We start from the raw sequence: 20,406 nt of genomic DNA, 5'->3' as shown, positions 1-20,406 counted from the left end.
TCACATTCTGGGGAGCACAATTAATTAGCCGGTGCTGACGGCAGCACTATCACCCCCCCCCTGTGGTGCCAGATGCGAATTACTGTCTGCAGGAGAGATAGCACAGAGATGCCGAATGTGAAGCTCACTACCAACCCGAGGTCGTTTACCAACTGTGACAGAGGGTACAAGTCCGTCTCAACGATGTTTATGTAACTATTTCGTTGCGGTATTATGTTATTGACAGACTCAACCCAAAAATCTGTTTTGGCTGTCACTAAGTAGAACTCCGTCAGGAACTGACGACACGACTCGTGGCAGGAGAGGATATCCGCAAGTGAGAGGTCAGGAGGCTCTGATGGCCAACTTGGGTGCAGGAGAGCCATTTTAGGGGTGCATAAGGTCACATCAGGTCGCCAGCTAACAAAGGGCAAGCGACAACCAAGGTCGTTAGAATGGCGGTCAAGAATGCAGCGGTAGAAGCAAGTATCGTAGCTACTGGAATGGCCACCGAGTTGATCCACGCGAGAGTAGCGAACCGGAATTACTGTCAGAGACAAAGCTTCGTCAATGTTCAGTCGGTATACCTGAGAGACAGAAGGAGGAACCTCGTTGATACCATGAATGCTAAAAACTACAAATTCCTCATAATTTAACCAGTAGGAGAGTGATGTTACAAAGTTCCTGTAGAATGGGTTAGAAGAGTTGGCATCGCACCTGTTCATGGCGGTGAGGACAGATGAGGCATTGATACTACATTCACCATGGTCTAATAAAGTGAAGGTGCCCTGAGTAAAGGCCAATCTGTTGATGGACTCCACCCCGCCCACAAAGGGCCATTGTTTATCTTGTGTGAGGGACGTGTTCGTAAGCTGTGTGTTGAAGGGCGGCCAGTGACATACAGTTACCATTCGCTTCTTGAACGTCGTTAGCGCCTCATTGCTGTCTGAACTGCATATGGGATGGCTGAATATATAACGGTAAAGAAGGGAAATGGTCAGCATCGTTCCACTGATGTATATCAATAATTTTACAACTAGCATCATCAATCTCTGAAGGTAATGTTTTCTTAGTGGTGTGTCTGGGAAGAGTCTTGAGATGGCTGGCATGAGACAGCTACCAGCATACAGACCAACGATACCACCCACACTACACACTAGGTCTCCCACAGTCATTTGATAATACTTGTGGTTAATAGTATATCCGCTAAGAGGGTCAAGCACTGAACCATTTGTTTGCCAAGTCAGCGGGCACTGTTGTTCACACTCAGTGATCAGGTATGGGTCAGTGGCCGTGGCAAGGGCCAAGCTTGGTACTATGTATGTGGGTGAGACAGTCCAGGAGCGTTCACTGGAGCACTGAGGTAAGTCGTTTAGCTCCACAAAAGGTGCTACAATGCTTGCTTGTTTTACCGATTGGGCCATGAGGCAGTCTAATGTACACTGCAGTTGTGTAGGGTAATGACTTGGATGGCAGTCGAGGGCACGGCTCGCAAGCCTCGCAGCAACATGATCATAGATGGTGCGGTTGGTATGTGGTACAGCATTAGATGTCTCTACTGTACTATAAGATACAGAGGTCATGGCTGGTTGGCTGATGTATATCTGAAGGGACAACATGCAGTGAACAATGGTGAAGAATGTGAGGGTAGTGATCATGATCCTGTGTGCAAGGGGCTGACAATATTTAGGGCTTAGTCTGCTGCCAAACTCAAGCTTGGACATGAGGTTGGTGGGTAGATTATGGAGCCACTTCCAAACAGAGAAGATAGACATGCCTAGAAACATAACCAGACTCGCTCCTATATCAGAAGCCAACTGAGATAATGGGTACATGTCAACTTGGGTTTCCGTGCGTATCATGGGGGACCTCACTTTTAAATGTATTTTATACATATCCGAGATAAAAGCTTCGGAGTCTAATCCATGTTTGACTTCATGAGCCCAATATTTTTGTAAACATTCACTGTTCAGTGGACGAGGGCATGTCTGATTTTTTAAACGATTCTGTGCAATCTCCTCCTGTATAACTGATACTCTGCACGCATTAGCTAGTGTGATGTTGGAGTATGGCCACACCGGGAGACAACCTAGTTCTGTTTCTATACGCAAATCCGTACATGCATTAAAATCGTTAACAGAGGCCATGGGCGTAGCCTGACGACAGGTCAAGAAATACTTCTCAATGATAGTTGTCTCAACTTCAATACCATTTAATGACTCCTTCGATGTACCTAACTGTACATTGTGCCACAGATCTTCAGACAAGAGATACCATCCATTTTTATAAAATTCGGAGTTCACTCTTTGAGAAGCAATTGAATACGTTTTAGCCAAAAATACATAGTAAGATGTCCTTAAACTTGCGAAATTGGAATTACAACTTTTCATTGCTTCAGTGTTGGTGCAGTTGAAAGCTTTGCTTGGGTAGCTCGTCTGACGTAAGAACGTCTTGAGGAAAACAGTGATTTGAGGAAGCTGTGCCTCGAGATTGGTGGTAGGTGGCACCACTAAAGCCAGGCAGCTTCCGAGTGGAGAGACGAGGCGTCGCCAGAATGAAGATACTTGGGTCTGCTCTGTATAACTTTCTAAAACATCACTAAAACTCAGGCTGTGTACCACCTTTCCCAGGAGGAAGCCTGCATTCTCCCACACCTCCCTGGCTGGCAGAGAGTGGTCCAACCCTTGTAAATTAACGATGTTAAGTTTCGTTTTAGTATCTTGCCCCGGGGAAGGGGCTTTAATGTACAGTCCAAGACCCTTGAGAATATCGAGGTTAAACGGCTGGTCTGGACAGATGACGATGGGCGGCAAGTGGAGGATGTCTGGCAGCTGGAGCGTGACTGATGTAACAGGGACGTGGTTCAGGAACCGCAACAGGTGGAGGTTCACCTGGCAAAAGAATAATCCGGTGGCTACCAGGACGGACGAGACCTGCAGCACGTTAAACACCCGACGGCGGGTAATAATGCTCGCCATGTCTTTATTGACACTATAGACAGGAATTTCTCATCTTACAGCCAACTAATAAACATGTTTAGGCTCATCTTGACCATATGCTATTTCAGAAAACTTAACAGTCTTGTCAGCATGCTTGAATCTCCTGACGTATGTTTTGTCCCAAGTTCACAAGTGTCTTGATGTGATTGTCAAGCTCGACGGTGTCGAGTAGCGATGACTTTGTCACTGACACAAGCTTCCACAAGACCCTTCGTGTTCACATCAGCCAATATTTGTCGACATTGTGTAAGATGGCCAGGGTGTAGAATGACCAGTCTCCACAACGGGTGTAGAATGACCAGTCTCCACAACGGGCGTAGAATAACCCAACTGTTTCCACAACTGGAACAGAGAGCCGACATTCCCAGTGAGGCACTGGGAGCGTCTGTGTAGCGGCGGGAGGCAGTAGCAGACAAATTTCAGGATGTTTACACGTCACCATGGGTACCCTCGCATCCATCATCATCAATGTGAGAGGTGTCATGGGGCTAATGCGACTTCCAGATGCATGAGATGGGCCTCACCTTTGTGCTCTTGCCAGAGTGGCTGTCCAATTGCATGTTACATATATTACATGACGATAAATGTGACACGTTGTTGGCATAAGCTGCATGATAGTTGTCAGGCAAAGTTAGAGGGAATACACGAATATTGAGACCGGAGAACTGGATCGAACCCGCGTCTCTGCACTTACCCCAAGATGTGGGTTCCAGTTTTGTGTTTACGCGGGTATCAGTACGAGAGTTATCCCGATGCGGGTTGGTTGGAGAATAATGGTGCTTTAGAAGTGACTTAGTTACAGTGAGATATCCACTCGGGATCCCAAGTGGATATCTCACAAGGGGTACTGGAATCCAGTCAAGTGAAGAGCCTCTCGACCAGGTGAAGTTCAGATCACAGCCGTTGGAGCGCAAGTGAGTTATAGTTACACCTTTTAGCACTCTGTTCAGGCCATGAGTGAACAGGTTCTGTAACTGACAACATATTGAACAGCCGTCGGAGCTGGCCAAGAACAACATATTGAACAGCCGTCGGAGCTGGCCAAGAACAACATATTGAACAGCCGTCGGAGCTGGCCAAGAACAACATATTGAACAGCAGTCGAAGCTGGCCAAGAACAACATATCGAACATCCGTCGGGGCTGGCCAAGAACAACATATCGAACATCCGTCGGGGCTGGCCAAGAACAACATATCGAACATCCGTCGGGGCTGGCCAAGAACAACATATTGAACATCCGTCGGGGCTGGCCAAGAACAACATATTGAACAGCCGCCGGGGCTGGCCAAGAACAACATATTGAACAGCCGTCGGGGCTGGCCAAGAACAACATATCGAACATCCGTCGGGGCTGGCCAAGAACAACATATCGAACATCCGTCGGGGCTGGCCAAGAACAACATATTGAACATCCGTCGGGGCTGGCCAAGAACAACATATTGAACAGCCGCCGGGGCTGGCCAAGAACAACATATTGAACAGCCGTCGGGGCTGGCCAAGAACAACATATCGAACATCCGTCGGGGCTGGCCAAGAACAACATATCGAACATCCGTCGGGGCTGGCCAAGAACAACATATCGAACATCCGTCGGGGCTGGCCAAGAACAACATATTGAACAGCCGCCGGGGCTGGCCAAGAACAACATATTGAACATCCGTCGGGGCTGGCCAAGAACAACATATTGAACAGCCGCCGGGGCTGGCCAAGAACAACATATTGAACAGCCGCCGGGGCTGGCCAAGAACAACATATTGAACAGCCGCCGGGGCTGGCCAAGAACAACATATTGAACAGCCGCCGGGGCTGGCCAAGAACAACATATTGAACAGCCGCCGGGGCTGGCCAAGAACAACATATTGAACAGCCGCTGGAGCTGGCCAAGAACAACATATTGAACAGCCGCCGGGGCTGGCCAAGAACAACATATTGAACATCCGTCGGGGCTGGCCAAGAACAACATATTGAACAGCCGCCGGGGCTGGCCAAGAACAACATATTGAACAGCCGTCGGGGCTGGCCAAGAACAACATATCGAACATCCGTCGGGGCTGGCCAAGAACAACATATCGAACATCCGTCGGGGCTGGCCAAGAACAACATATTGAACATCCGTCGGGGCTGGCCAAGAACAACATATTGAACAGCCGCCGGGGCTGGCCAAGAACAACATATTGAACAGCCGTCGGGGCTGGCCAAGAACAACATATCGAACATCCGTCGGGGCTGGCCAAGAACAACATATCGAACATCCGTCGGGGCTGGCCAAGAACAACATATCGAACATCCGTCGGGGCTGGCCAAGAACAACATATTGAACAGCCGCCGGGGCTGGCCAAGAACAACATATTGAACATCCGTCGGGGCTGGCCAAGAACAACATATTGAACAGCCGCCGGGGCTGGCCAAGAACAACATATTGAACAGCCGCCGGGGCTGGCCAAGAACAACATATTGAACAGCCGCCGGGGCTGGCCAAGAACAACATATTGAACAGCCGCCGGGGCTGGCCAAGAACAACATATTGAACAGCCGCCAGGGCTGGCCAAGAACAACATATTGAACAGCCGCTGGAGCTGGCCAAGAACAACATATTGAACAGCCGCCGGGGCTGGCCAAGAACAACATATTGAACAGCCGCCGGGGCTGGCCAAGAACAACATATTGAACAGCCGCCGGGGCTGGCCAAGAACAACATATTGAACAGCCGCCGGGGCTGGCCAAGAACAACATATTGAACAGCCGCCGGGGCTGGCCAAGAACAACATATTGAATAGCCGCCGGGGCTGGCCAAGAACAACATATTGAACAGCCGCTGGGGCTGGCCACACGACTAGAGCGCCTCTTTAAAGGTGAGGCGTACACACAAGAGCGATATACTGTGATGACAGCATACACCTGTATGTTTTATAGAGCCAGAGACCCACCTCTCTGCCCGCGGCCTGGTCAACCTGTCTGCTCACTAACCCGCCCACCCACTGTCTGCTGACTAACCTGCCCACTCGCTGTCTGCTGACTAACCCGCCCACCCGCTGTCTGCTGACTAACCCACCCACTCGCTGTCTGCTGACTAACCCGCCCACCCGCTGTCTGCTGACTAACCCACCCACTCGCTGTCTGCTGACTAACCCACCCACTCGCTGTCTGCTGACTAACACACCCACCCGCTGTCTGCTGACTAACCTGCCCACCCACTGTCTGCTGACTAACCCGCCCACCCACTGTCTGCTGACTAACCCGCCCACTCGCTGTCTGCTGACTAACCCACCCACCCACTGTCTGCTGACTAACCCGCCCACCCACTGTCTGCTGACTAACCCGCCCACTCGCTGTCTGCTGACTAACCCACCCACCCGCTGTCTGCTGACTAACCCACCCACCCACTGCCAGGCCACCCACCCCGTCCCACCCGCACCTTGGGCGTGTGTCAAGTCGATGTCACGTGGGCGTGTGGGTGTCACCTTGGCGTAAGTCACCTGACTGTGTCACCTGGGTGGAGAGGGGGAGGGAGTGAGTGACAGGTGTGTCAGGTATTAATAGTGGCAGTGTCAGATCACCACACAGTGACAGGTCATGATTCCTGTCTCAGCTTCCCTCCCCCCCTTTCCCCCCCCCTTCCGCCCCCTCACACTCCCCCCCCCCCCCTCGTTTACACTCACACCTACACAACACCTGTAATGACTCAACACAGGTGTTCCATCACCATTACCTGACGTAATACAGTAGTTACGAGGCTTCCCCCCCCCCCCTCACACCCCCTCCCTCTCTCTCCCTCACTCTTGGTATCACACTTTTATTTCCCTCCTCCCTTCTCCCTTTATTTAATTGAATAAACACAAAAATACATAAATAAATAATAATAAAATAAGGAGCCTTAAACAGTACAGCAAAACATGCATCGGGGAGTGTGTATATATGAATGCTACACAGTATTCATCTATATAGACATCATGGTGAAACACATGTGAAGAACCTCTCACACACTCACAGCTCCCTGACAAGAGGGAGCCAGCTTAGCTTAGCTGTCAACACCCACACATGGTGTTAGCAAGGCGGACAGCCCGGCAGCTGTTAACACCCACACATCGTGTCAGCAAGGCGGACAGCCTGCCAGCTGCCAACACCCGCACATCGTGTCAGCAAGGCGGACAGCCCGCCAGCTGTCAACACCCACACATGGTGTTAGCAAGGCGGACAGCCCGGCAGCTGTTAACACCCACACATCGTGTCAGCAAGGCGGACAGTCCGCCAGCTGTCAACACTCACACACCGTGTCAGCAAGGCGGACAGCCCGCCAGCTGTCAACGCCCACACGTGGTGTCAGCAAGGCGGACAGCCCGCCAGCTGTCAACGCCCACACGTGGTGTCAGCAAGGCGGACAGCCCGCCAGCTGTCAACACTCACACACCGTGTCAGCAAGGCGGAGAGCCCGCCAGCTGTCAACGCCCACACGTGGTGTCAGCAAGGCGGACAGCCCGCCAGCTGTCAACGCCCACACGTGGTGTCAGCAAGGCGGACAGCCCGCCAACTGTCAACACCCACACGTGGTGTCAACACCCACACGTGGTGTCAACACCCACATGTGGTGTCAACGCCCACACATGGTGTCAGCAAGGCGGACAGCCCGCCAGCTGTCAACACCCACACATGGTGTCAGCAAGGCGGACAGCCCGCCAGCTGTCAACGCCCACACATGGTGTCAGCAAGGCGGACAGCCCGCCAGCTGTCAACGCCCACACATGGTGTCAGCAAGGCGGACAGCCCGCCAGCTGTTAACACCCACACATGGTGTCAGCAAGGCGGACAGCCCGCCAGCTGTCAACGCCCACACATGGTGTCAGCAAGGCGGACAGCCCGCCAGCTGTCAACACTCACACATGGTGTCAGCAAGGCGGACAGCCCGCCAGCTGTTAACACCCACACATGGTGTCAGCAAGGCGGACAGCCCGCCAGCTGTCAACGCCCACACATGGTGTCAGCAAGGCGGACAGCCCGCCAGCTGTCAACACTCACACATGGTGTCAGCAAGGCGGACAGCCCGCCAGCTGTCATAACTCTCACGGTATTTCCCCATTTCTACTCATGCTTCCTGACACACTGACAGGTAGGTACACATAGCTATGCATCTCACGTAATCACCATGTATCATCACTACATATCACTGTGACATGTATCATCACGTGTTACTGACCTATGTATCACCACATATAACTGACACGCCTCACCGTGTCGAGTAACTAGCACGTGTCACCGTGCTATGTATCCCCCCTCTCACGCATCACCGCGTGAGGTGATACTGATGATACATGATCTTTAATACATACCATTGTTCCGGGTGTGAGGGGAAGCCTCGCTTATGTATTGACGAGCGCCTGGGGGGGAGGGGGGAAGAGGAGGGACGGAGGGGGAGGGGAAGAGGGGGGCGGACGTAAGGGCTACATTACCTTACTCACAGGCTGGGGCCACCTGCCCTCCCCACGCCCCACTGTGTAAGGCAACATACTGACAACCCACACACACACACACACACACACACACACACACACACACACACACACACACATATATATATATATATATATATATATATATATATATATATATATATATATATATATATATATATATATATATATATATATATATATATATATGTGTGTATATGTCGTACCTAGTAGCCAGAACTCACTTCTCAGCCTACTATTCAAGGCCCGATTTGCCTAATAAGCCAAGTTTTCCTGAATTAATATATTTACTATAATTTTTTTCTTATGAAATGATAAAGCAACCCTTTTCTCTATGTATGAGGTCAATTTTTTTTTATTGGAGTTAAAATTAACGTAGATATATGACCGAACCTAACCAACCCTACCTAACCTAACCTAACCTATATTTATAGGTAAGGTTAGGTTAGGTAGCCAAAAAAGCTAGGTTAGGTTAGGTAGGTTAGGTAGACGAATAAACATTAATTCATGAAAACTTGGCTTATTAGGCAAATCGGGCCTTGAATCGGGCCTGAGAAGTGCGTTCTGGCTATTAGGTACGACATATATATATATATATATATATATATATATATATATATATGTGTGTGTGTGTGTGTGTGTGTGTGTGTGTGTGTGTGTGTGTGTGTGTGTGTGTGTGTATATATGCTGTGCTTACGTCGACCGTGCTCTCAGCCACAGCTCAGGATGGAAGCAAGTCGATGAAGAACTTTGTAGGGTAAGGCAGGTCCTAATCAACAATGGCTTCTCTAACGGTTATGTTGAAGACGTCATAAAAAGAAAGGTGAGATAAGATGGGTCTGAGACGTTGTTCGTTATCACCAATTGATGACGTCACCACCCTGAGGCTTCCTGGATGCTGTATCATGATGCTCTCTGAGGCTCGTGTGTCCTCTCCTGCTGGTCTCTGTACCCTCCACCCTCAGCTCTTGGTCTCCGGCTCTCTCCCCCCCCCCCCGCTCCGTATCCAACCATATCTATTATAATTGTTGGAGGTGGCTTCTACCACCTCCAACAATTATGTTGGAGGTGGTAGAAGGAAAGTGGTATTTCTCAGCCCCTTGTCCCAGTATGCGTCAATATTGCGGTGCTTTAATTTGTACTAATACGTCACTTTTTTAACGGACGTGTCGATTCCTTTCAAAAAAATGCGAGGGTGAGGTTGGTGAAAGGCAAGCGGTAGAGGGGAAGGTTAAGGGGAAGGTTGAGGGGAAGCAACAGGTCATTGGGGGGAACTAGTATATATAAAAATGTTGTGGATTCCTTCCCACATTGGCCTGCAGGAGCGTGACAACGTTGACGCCCTTGCTAAGGCGTCTAAGATTCAGTTCAACACTGTCTTCACCTTCGCTGATAGCAGCTTAAATAATGGCCGAAAGGTGAGAACACTTTTGAGTCAAGGATTCCCTCCCCGTCCCGGCAGGGGGGGAGGGGGGAGGTCACCAGATCCTATGTACCGTCATGGGGTCATAAGGTCCTGTGTGTGTACCGTCACGAGGTCCTACGTACCGTTTTTTGACCTGACGTAGAGTGTACCGTCGCCAGGTGCTCCGGACCCGGGGCCCGAGTGACCCAATTAATCCTTGACTCAAAAGTGTTCTCACCTTTCGGGCATTATTTAAGCTGCTGTCAGCGAGCATCATCATGCTTCCCAGGTGTAATGAAGTAAGGGCGAAGAGGGAGAACGGCCTATTGACATAGCTCGAGTGCATGGGGGGGAGTTGTGTAAAACCCTGGTTTGTGTCTCGGAGAGGCTGCAGGATCCAGTAAGTTCAGTAGAACTTCGGTTTCAACTCCTTTTGACCATGTCGTAGCTCAGTCGATTAAGGCAGCGTCTGGGATGCTCTCAGATGCACGTTCGAATCCTCGTCACGGCCCTTGTGTATTTGTAGAGTGACTTTCAAGGGACTCCACCAGTACTAACTTCATTCTACAGCGCAAGAGCTGCAGAGTCCAAGAGCCACTGCTTCAAGAGCATCATAGTTTGAGTGATCGTGTGAAGAGACGCACATTGAGCGCCCATCAACCTGGTCTCCTCCCCCCACAAGTCATCATTGAGGCAGCCAATAATAACTAAGGATAGGTGGAGAGGCCGGCCATTGAGGCCCACGTCAGCGTGGGTCCTGGTGGTGATCACGACCCCCACAAGGTCGCCGCTCCCCCTTCCTCCTGATTACATTCCACTGATAAGCTGATAACGGAGAGAGCTGTGGTGGTGGGATGGGCGAGAGGGCAGCCGCCACAAGAAGAGAAGGAGGAGGAAGAGAAGGAATAATAATAACGGTAATAGGTATAGAGAGATGAGACGCTGAGGTAGAGGACACGGAGACTACAGTAGTCTCCCCCACACTGCCCGCCAACCACGGCCCAGATGAACATATAAGACATATGAAGATTCAGTTGTCTACGGGCTCACCATAGCCCGTGCTACTTGGAACTTTTTGTTGCATGTAGTGAATCTTTAACAACAACATTCAGTTGTCTCTGGGAGGTGTTCACGCCGCCAGCCACGGCTGTGATTCACCAAACATTTCCGCATTCACTTACGAAACATGTATATCTTTACTCGATAATGGCGGCTTTGTTTTCATTTATTAAACAGTTTACGAGCCGGAAAAATTAACAACCCAAGGTTATGCTTGTTATAAACAACCTCGTAGTTCTTCGAAGCTCATAAAATGTTTAATAAATATATACAAAGCCGCCATGATTGAGAAAGGATGCACAGGTTTCGTCAGTGGAGGGGACGAGTGGTGTCCCTGGTCACAAGGTGTTGGGTGTGTGTGTGTGTGTGTGTGTACACCAAGTTGGTGTATATTTACACACTGGGCGTCAGGGTGTACCCTGATCCGAGGGTTTAATACCTCGCATCACGCTAAGACATGGTGTCAGATTTTAAGGGTTGACAGATGTTAATCTTCTTGTTTGAGGAGCTGTTCACTTGAGACAGTTCAGCAAGTCCCAGCTGTGTCTAGGTACAAGTGACAGGATGAACAACCCAGCGGGTTTTCTTCCTGTTGGGGAGTGTTGTACATTCTGCTATGGCGGTGTGTCCACTCACAGGATGACCGGATGCTTCCCCCAAGACCCAGTAGTTACAACTAATTAACAACAGAGCCCTAAGAATCTAACCTAGGCCTAACTATACATAAAAACTATAATATATATATATATATATATATATATATATATATATATATATATATATATATATATATATATATATTAATTTGTATTTAAGCAAACACCGTTTTTGTATTACACACTACATTAAGAATTATGTATGCGTGTTAGGGGTCGGCCACAGGTTGGAAGTGCATAGCCTGAGCATGGCTTGCCAGATTAGCTTGAGTGATACGTGTATCCAAACCTCTGAAGCCAGTGAACAGCTCCCTCCCCCCCCTCCTCTCTCTCTCTCTCTCTCTCTCTCTCTCTCTCTCTCTCTCTCTCTCTCTCTCTCTCTCTCTCTCTCTCTCTCTCTCTCTCTCTCTCTCTCTCTCTCTTGCGCTCGCTCGCTCGCTCGCACTCGCTGGCGCTGGAGGCAGAGTGGACAGCACCCTGGGCACGTAATCATGTGGACCGGGGTTACATTCACAGCACCGGCGAGAAACAAAATGGGCAGAGTTTTTTCACCCTGATGCCCCTGTTACCTAGAAGTAAATAGGTACCTGGGAGTTAGTCAGCTGTTACAGGCTGCTTCCTGTGTGTGTGTGTGTGTGTGTGTGTGTGTGTGTATTCACCTAGTTGTTCTTGCGGGGGTTAAGCTCTGCCCTTTTGGCCCGCCTCTCAACTATCAATCAACTGTAACTAACTACTAACTAATGATTTTTTTCACACACACACACACACAGGAAGCAGTTCCATAACAGCTGTCTAACTCCCAGGTACCTACAGTATTTACTACTAGGTAACAGAAGCATCAGGATAAAAGAAACTTTGCCCATTTGTTTCTGCCTGGTCCGGGAATCGAACCCGGGCCACAGTATTACGAGTCCAGCGTGCTGTCCGCTCAGCTACCAGACCCCCTCCTGTACTCACCTAAATGTGTAAAAACTACATGAATTATGCCAACTTTAGGCATAACAGCAACTTTTCATATCCCTTTATATGTTCTCTCAGTAAAGAAAGAAAGTGTCTGAATTCCTGCTGACATAAATGATTTATTTATTAGGCGCTTGTTAACGTTGCTACGCTAATGAGCTCAAGTGCTCTCGTTACTGACTACAGTATATATATATCATCACTCAAGTTCTCTAATAGTAGGGTATATTACCTCTTAAATTAGGGGTAATTAGCTCTGCCCGAAACGCTTTGCGTAATAGTGGCTTTAGGCATTGTATGTACTAGCTCTATCTATTAATCCAACAAACATTGTAAAATCTCTTTATGTATGTACCTCACCTAAATAAACATTTATTTATATTTATTTATTTATTTATATTTTAAGAACGCGTTAATACCTTCAAGATTTATTTTGTTAAGAATGTCCTTAAATGGAAGAAAACGGGAGCGTCGCGCCCAGTTTTCTATGTATGCGGGTGTCAACAAACACAGTTTTGATACACTTTAACACTTAAGTTTTGTCAGGGACAGTAAGCGTGCGTGTGTGTGTGTGTGCGTGTGTGTGCGTGTGTGTGTGCGTGTGTGTGTGTGTGTGCGTGTGTGTGTGCGTGCGTGTGTGTGTATTCACCTAGTTGTACTTGCGGGGGTTGAGCTCTGCTCTTTCGGCCCGCCTCTCAACTGTCAATCAACCGGTTCTAACTATTACTATTGTTTTTTTCCACACCACACACACACACACACACCAGGAAGCAGCCCGTAACAGCTGACTAACTCCCAGGTACCTATTTACTTCTAGGTAACAGGGGCATCAGGATGAAAGAAACTCTGCCCATTTTGTTTCTCGTCGGCGCTGTGTATTTGAACTTGAAATGCGTGGGTGAAGCATTTACAATTTCAGTTCGAACCGAGGACGTCATTAAAACACTGTTCGAGAAATTTTCGAACGTCATCAGTTGAGCCGTGTGTAAAGCGCTTTTCATTTATAAACACCTGGGGTTTGGTGGCTGGGTTAATGAGAATTTAGCCTTTGTTGATGAGGACGGCCTGAAGGAAACATGCACAGCCACTTCTGTCCCGCCTGGGAATTGAACCCGGGATCCACGATTGAGAATCGAGAACGTTGCTCATATGCAGGCGATGAGTCACAATAACGTGGCTAAAGTATGTTAACCAGACCACACACTAGAAGGTAAAGGAACGACGTTTCGGTCCGTCCTGGACTTGATCGACTTGAGCATGGTCCAGGACGGACCGAAATGTCGTCGTCCCTTCACCTTCTAGTGTGGTCTGGTCAACGTTGCTCATATAAATCGGGATGAAAGACCCACGCACAACGCCCCAATAAAGCAATTGAACCAGAGACTCGACCCCTTTGTTGAGGGTTGCGAAGGTCGCCCGGATGATGAAGAGCCCTCCACGCCGGCCAAGGCTCGGTCTGATCCTTGCTTCCAGCTCAAAACAGAAGAGGAGTATGAAGCAGGATGAGAGGCAGACACATGATGGATATTAAACCTTCACTCGTCTCAAACCCATTATGCATCCCAAGGTGGGAGAGCTTTTTCCTGGGGCATTCTCGGTGCAGTCACACCTCCACAGATCTCCAGCATCACCTATTGATACTGGTAATGGCTCAAAAGGGCCTCCACTTACGGGCTATTCGTACCCGTGCCACCTTTTGGGTGGCTTAGTCTTCATCAATGATCAATCAATCTGGGGTATCCTGGTACCAGGAGGACCCCAGAGGCGGGCTCGAGGTAGTGTCAAGCAATATGACAGGATCCACAGAGGGCTGCAGTCTCTCCTAGGCTTAATCCAAGCCACGACTACTGACCACAATTGTTGCTCTAATGTTTATTTATGGTTACTGGGGTAGCGTAACACACGTAGGATCACTACATTGTTTCAAGCGTAGCTTAGACTTATGTGGATGAGTTTGGGTGGATATATATATAGCAGCTGTCTCGTATGGGCCAATAGGAGCTGCCCACTAAAGAGGTGTTCTGGGAAAGGGTAAACTCTTCAGCTGAAGATAAATCAGGAGCACACAGGTCTCCATGTTACCAGCAGGTATTTATATTAACTAATCTTTGAGGACATATTGAGGCCGTTTAACATGATCGCACCTGCACCCCTGCAGCTCCGGCCACAGTTATAAACCACCTGGCCAATATTATACCAAACAGCTGAGAGACTTACACACACAGAGATCACACTAACGTGATGCATCGAATGAACAAATCCACAAGGGCCGTGACGAGGATTCGAACCTGCGTCCGGGAGCATCCCAGACACTGCCTTAATCGACTGAGCTACGACAGGGTTAAAAGGGTTGAAACCGAAGTTCTACTGAACTTACTGGACCCCGTAGCCTGAGAGACTTAACTTCTGTAAGATGAGGTGCTTTTTCACCCATTGGGAGACTAATGTAGTGCGCTTGGACATACTGTCCACAGTCACGCTATGGCTACTATAAAGGTGACATCTGATATATGATTTGATATCACATCCATGAAGAAGTCATTTGGATTATTGATCAGTGTATTCAGAGGTTCCAAGGTAACAGAATCGTAAGGTATCGTCAGTATTTCAATAATTGTTTTCATGTAATCTATGAAAGTTCCTTCTCCCTTGACAGTGTCCCAATGCTAAATATAATTTTTCAGGATTTTGTACATTAGAGAGGAACCCAAAATACGTTTTAATATTCACTGATGGCCTTTTGCTCTCTTCGAATCTCCTGGAGTTTATATGATTCTTGCGGCTTTAGCCCAATCGTTTCTATTTCTCTACACAGCCTTCCGTGTCGTCCTTGAGATAGGCTGGACGTTAAAGTTCACGTCCAATTTCCATCTTTCTCTCTTTTTCATTAATATGTGACTGGCTCATATTTCCAATGCCACTACACCTATTCTCTCTATGTTTTAATGGCATTTAATGGCTCTCGAGGCATTGAGAATGATACGTTTGCATTATCAAACTGTTCTTCCAAGTATTCCCGTTTCCTTTTTTTTATGGTTCTGTTATTTGCTGAAAAATCAAATATCAAATCACACCTCTTACGGATGTGTAACAAATCTGTCACACATCCGTAAGGGGTCATGTGACTGATCATTTAGACTGTTGCTGGGATGCTCTCACATGTAACTGTGCTACTTTCTTCCATGTTAGTGAAGCAGGTTACAGTCTCCAAGCAGGATGAATTGTGAGGTTTTCACAATTCACAATATGAATTGTGAAGTTTTCACAATAATATAGGGGCTGGACTTGTGAGGTTTCCCAAGCAGTATTCTATTTTAAGTTGGTCTTTAAATTTCTGGGATTCGCATCTGATGACTTATATACGAGGACAAAACCAACATTAAGGATTTCTATTTTGATTCTCGATATTAAATAATAACTTCATTTATCATTCAAATCCATTAATATTGATTTAAAAATGGCCACGTAGATGTATAATCTAAAAGCCTTGCTAACTAGAGCAAGTCAAAGGGTTCTTTAAGGTATAAATGATTTATTTATTGAAGGTAATTAAAGTTAAGGTGTTCCTTTCGTCAAGTTTTATTTCAACAATGCTATATACAGACACCAACAGTCTGCTTGGTCAACACGGAATGTTGTGGGTGGTGCTCAGTCAACACACCCACCACTAACACCTACACCCTTGTTGTTGTTGTTGTTGTTGTTACAGATTTAGCTACTCAGAACAAAGTGTCCATGTAGCACGGGCTATGGAGAGCCCGTAATTGAGTTTGGCTATACGCGATAACCTTGTTTCTGTGATATAACCACCTACACCCTCTCCTCCACTAACTGTATATACTTTACAGTCACCACCAGTCTTGTAGCGGAGCATGAAGTCTGTAAGGACATCCCCTGCCACCTCTCTCTCCACACCCACACACACACACACACACACACACGTGCCAACCAATATCAAGTGGAGGCTCAGCTAACAGTGGAAGAGACCACTCACTATTCTTACTGTGAGTTGGATTACCTTTTCCAATCACGTAACTGTGACCGAGTCTCAGCTCGAACTTTACTTCTTGCTTGAATCATTACAAAGTGTCTCATTGTCATCCACACTTCCGTGGAAAATAAACATCCCATTCACCTGGGAAAATAGAGGATCCTAGAGACTCTAGGAGACTCAAACCGTCGTCCCCTCCCCCACGCGTGCGAGACCGAAGCTCTATCGACCGAACTATTGAGTGGTCTTAATAAGGAAAGCTTCCCTATTAACACTACTCAATAGCCCAGTCGATAGAGCTTCTCATGGCTCATAGAATCACCCTCTGATTCCTCCTTAATGCTTACAATAATAATAATATGAATAATACACAAAGGAATCACATTACCGTTTTGTACGAGTGAGAAAATCAGTGCTTGGGAGTTCTCAGAACGCAGGTTCGAATCCTCCTCATGGCTCCTCCTGATTTTCTCAGTAATAATATTATTAATAGTAATAATTTTATTATAATAATAATGATAATGTTTCAATGGATATTTGTAAAAGTATATTATATATATATATATATATATATATATATATATATATATATATATATATATATATATATTTTTTTTTTTCAAGACATGTCGTCTTGTATGTAATTAATTATCTATATACATCTCCAATTTGTAAATACATTTTCGCAAGGTGTCACTTTCAGAATAAAACTCTCTATATTTAACTCGAATTAAAATTACAGTTTATTATACAGTATATCACATAAGGCTTCCTGGAGAGTGCCTATAATGCAGTAAATTATTAATTTACAGAAAAAAACTCCTCCAGCTTGTAAGTTCAATATGGCGTCCAAACACTGTCATCAAATTTCATTCAATTCTACTGCAGTATTCTGATGCTCTGGCACACACGCGCACACACACACACACACACACACACACACACACACACACACACACACACACACACACACCCACACACACACACACACACACACACACACACACACACACACACACACACACACACACACCCACCCACCCACACACACACACACACACACACACACACACACACACCCACACACACACACACACACACCCACACACACACACACACACACACACACACACACACACACACACACACACACACACACACACACACACACACACACACACACGTTCATCACATCCTCACATTTCCCCCCAATTCATCATTTAATTCTCTCTAAAAAAGTAAAACCACAAAAACAATGGAACAATTTTGGCACAATGAACTTAAAATAATTGTGTATACTAATCCTTACAGAGATAAAGTGTTGGTTAATACATCAAGCGGAATGTTTGGGTGAGCCACTGGTCAGCGGCCGCTTCTACCCGTGCTCCTCCACACCTGTTGCTGGAGGCTCCTCCACACCTGTTGTTGGAGGGTGTGTGTGTGGGGGGTGATGATGCAGGCGACCCGACCTACTGGAAACACCACCTGAAGTCCTGTGTGGGTGGTTGTGGGCGTTGACCTGTGGGCGTTATCCTGTTTGAATAACCCAGCGAGGCGGCGACCGGGGCCGCCAGAGCGCGGGAATACCATGCGGGACCTGGGGCTCCAGGCGGGACCTGGGGGCTCCAGGCGGGACCTGGGGGCTCCAGGCGGGACCTGGGGGCTCCAGGCGGGACCTGGGGGCTCCAGGCGGGACCTGGGGGCTCCAGGCGGGACCTGGGGGCTCCAGGCGGGACCTGGGGGCTCCGGGCGGGACCTGCGGGCTCCGGGCGGGACCTGGGGGCTCCGGGCGGGACCTGCGGGCTCCGGGCGGGACCTGGGGGCTCCGGGCGGGACCTGCGGGCTCCGGGCGGGACCTGGGGGCTCCGGGCGGGACCTGGGGGCTCCGGGCGGGACCTGGGGGCTCCGGGCGGGACCTGCGGGCTCCGGGCGGGACCTGGGGGCTCCGGGCGGGACCTGCGGGCTCCGGGCGGGACCTGGGGGCTCCGGGCGGGACCTGGGGGCTCCGGGTGCCATCCTACTCGTAGCAGAAGGGAATGGAGGTGAAGGGGAGGATGGGCGACTTGGCCTCGATGTCTATGGCGGTCTGTAGACACTTGCTGGAGGCCTCCAGCTGGCCCAGGCTCACCAGCACCTCTCCCAGCGTCTCCCTGCAACGGAACGCCCCCGTCAGTTGGCCCTCTGGTGGCGTCACTCACAGGTAAATATACAGCAGTGTAGGTGGGGTACAGCAGACCAGGAGGCATGTGGGGTGGGTACAGCAGACCAGGAGGCATGTGGGGTGGGTACAGCAGACCAGGAGGCATGTGGGGTGGGTACAGCAGACCAGGAGGCATGTGGGGTGGGTACAGCAGACCAGGAGGCATGTGGGGTGGGTACAGCAGACCAGGAGGCATGTGGGGTGGGTACAGCAGACCAGGAGGCATGTGGGGTGGGTACAGCAGACCAGGAGGCATGTGGGGTGGGTACAGCAGACCAGGAGGCATGTGGGGTGGGTACAGCAGACCAGGAGACTGTGGGGTGGGTACAACAGGAGGGTGTGTGTGTTTGTAGGTGTGTGTAGGTGAGTATAACACACACTTCCTCCCCATACTCTTGCTTTACCCACCCCTATATACCTGCAACAGTGCAGGTGTGTGTGGGGGTAACAACGGGTGAGTGTGTGCAGTGTGTGTGGGGGGGGTGAGGAATACATGGCTATATCCCAATATTTTGCCCAAAAACCGCGTTCCGTTTGACAAACAAAGCACAGTTAATTAGTGACCCCGAGACTGGACACATTACCACTAAACTTTCGCGCGTACAGCAAGATAAAACAAGGCGGCTCATCCTTTGACCTACACACATTAGTGCCAATATTTCAAACAATAACAATTCCATATATACCATATAAAACCAGATCAAAGTAAACAAACAATATTTACCATGGTGGTTATATATATATATATATATATATATATATATATATATATATATATATATATATATATATATATATATATATATAAGGAAGAGAGAGAGCTAGAGAGAGAGAGAGAGAGAGAGAGAGAGAGAGAGAGAGAGAGAGAGAGAGAGAGAGAGAGAGAGAGAGAGAGAGAGAGAGAGAGAGATGGGGGGCCAACAACCCTGAATGTCGGGGATGGTGTATTAGGGAGAGAAGGAGAGCCAGCCAGCCAGCCAGCCAGCGTCTGCCCCCATCATTATATGCACCACTAATGGCCCGTCTCCACACCCTAACCACGGTGACGCCGCTAAACCCAGCGTGTCCCCCTCCTTTACGACCCCTGGCACTGCCTCTTGGCCCTCCTCCAGTGCCCAGGTCCTGGCAACCGCTGCCAAGCCAGGGAACACGAAGAACAACGGTGGATGAGGCAGCGAGGTGCCACACAGGGGGCAACACTGCTCTTTTGGCAATAGAGAAGACAACATTTGTGCCAGTAGTGTGAACACGGTGCCAGTAGTGTGAACACGGTGCCAGTAGTGTGAACACGGTGCCAGTAGTGTGAACATTGGTGCCAGTAGTGTGAACATTGGTGCCAGTAGTGTGAACATTGGTGCCAGTAGTGTGAACATTGGTGCCAGTAGTGTGAACATTGGTGCCAGTAGTGTGAACATTGGTGCCAGTAGTGTGGAGGCTGACTCCATACATGGTTTGAAGTGTAGATATGATAGATCCCAGTAAATTCAGGGCCCTGTACACCTGTTGACTGATAGTTGAGAGGCGGGACTAAAGAGCCGAGGCTCGACCGCCGCAAACACAACTAGGTGAACACACACACAAACACACATGAAACATTTGGACACAAACACACACATTTGGAACATGAAATATCACTAGAAGCCAGCGGCCATTGTGTCCTAGTCTTTGACTACATGATGGAACTTAAAATT

The 20,406-nt window shown here is 48.6% G+C and overlaps 2 protein-coding genes across 13 annotated transcripts in view; one reads left to right on the top strand and one right to left on the bottom strand.

The window, feature by feature from the left end:
- LOC138359177 (uncharacterized) overlaps positions 1 to 20,406 on the top strand; it is a 271,321-nt gene that overhangs the window by 129,510 nt on the left and 121,405 nt on the right. The gene's annotated exons all lie outside the window — the stretch shown is intronic.
- Ttc7 (tetratricopeptide repeat domain 7) overlaps positions 16,088 to 20,406 on the bottom strand; it is a 109,115-nt gene continuing 104,796 nt past the window's right edge. For 5 of the 8 annotated variants that reach the window (XM_069318143.1, XM_069318140.1, XM_069318142.1 and 2 more), the window contains one exon: positions 16,088 to 18,665. In XM_069318143.1, coding sequence (XP_069174244.1) covers positions 18,640 to 18,665 — 26 coding nt within the window. In that variant the 3' untranslated portion in view covers positions 16,088 to 18,639. The remainder of the gene's footprint in view (positions 18,666 to 20,406) is intronic. The other 3 variants (XR_011225835.1, XR_011225837.1, XR_011225836.1) reach the window with 3 other exon arrangements.

The sequence above is a fragment of the Procambarus clarkii genome, chromosome 89 (genome assembly GCF_040958095.1).
Source record: "Procambarus clarkii isolate CNS0578487 chromosome 89, FALCON_Pclarkii_2.0, whole genome shotgun sequence".
Taxonomy (NCBI): Eukaryota; Metazoa; Arthropoda; class Malacostraca; order Decapoda; family Cambaridae; genus Procambarus; species Procambarus clarkii.
The sequence above is the reverse complement of the archived record's forward strand: the minus strand, read 5'-3'. Positions and strand labels throughout refer to the sequence as shown.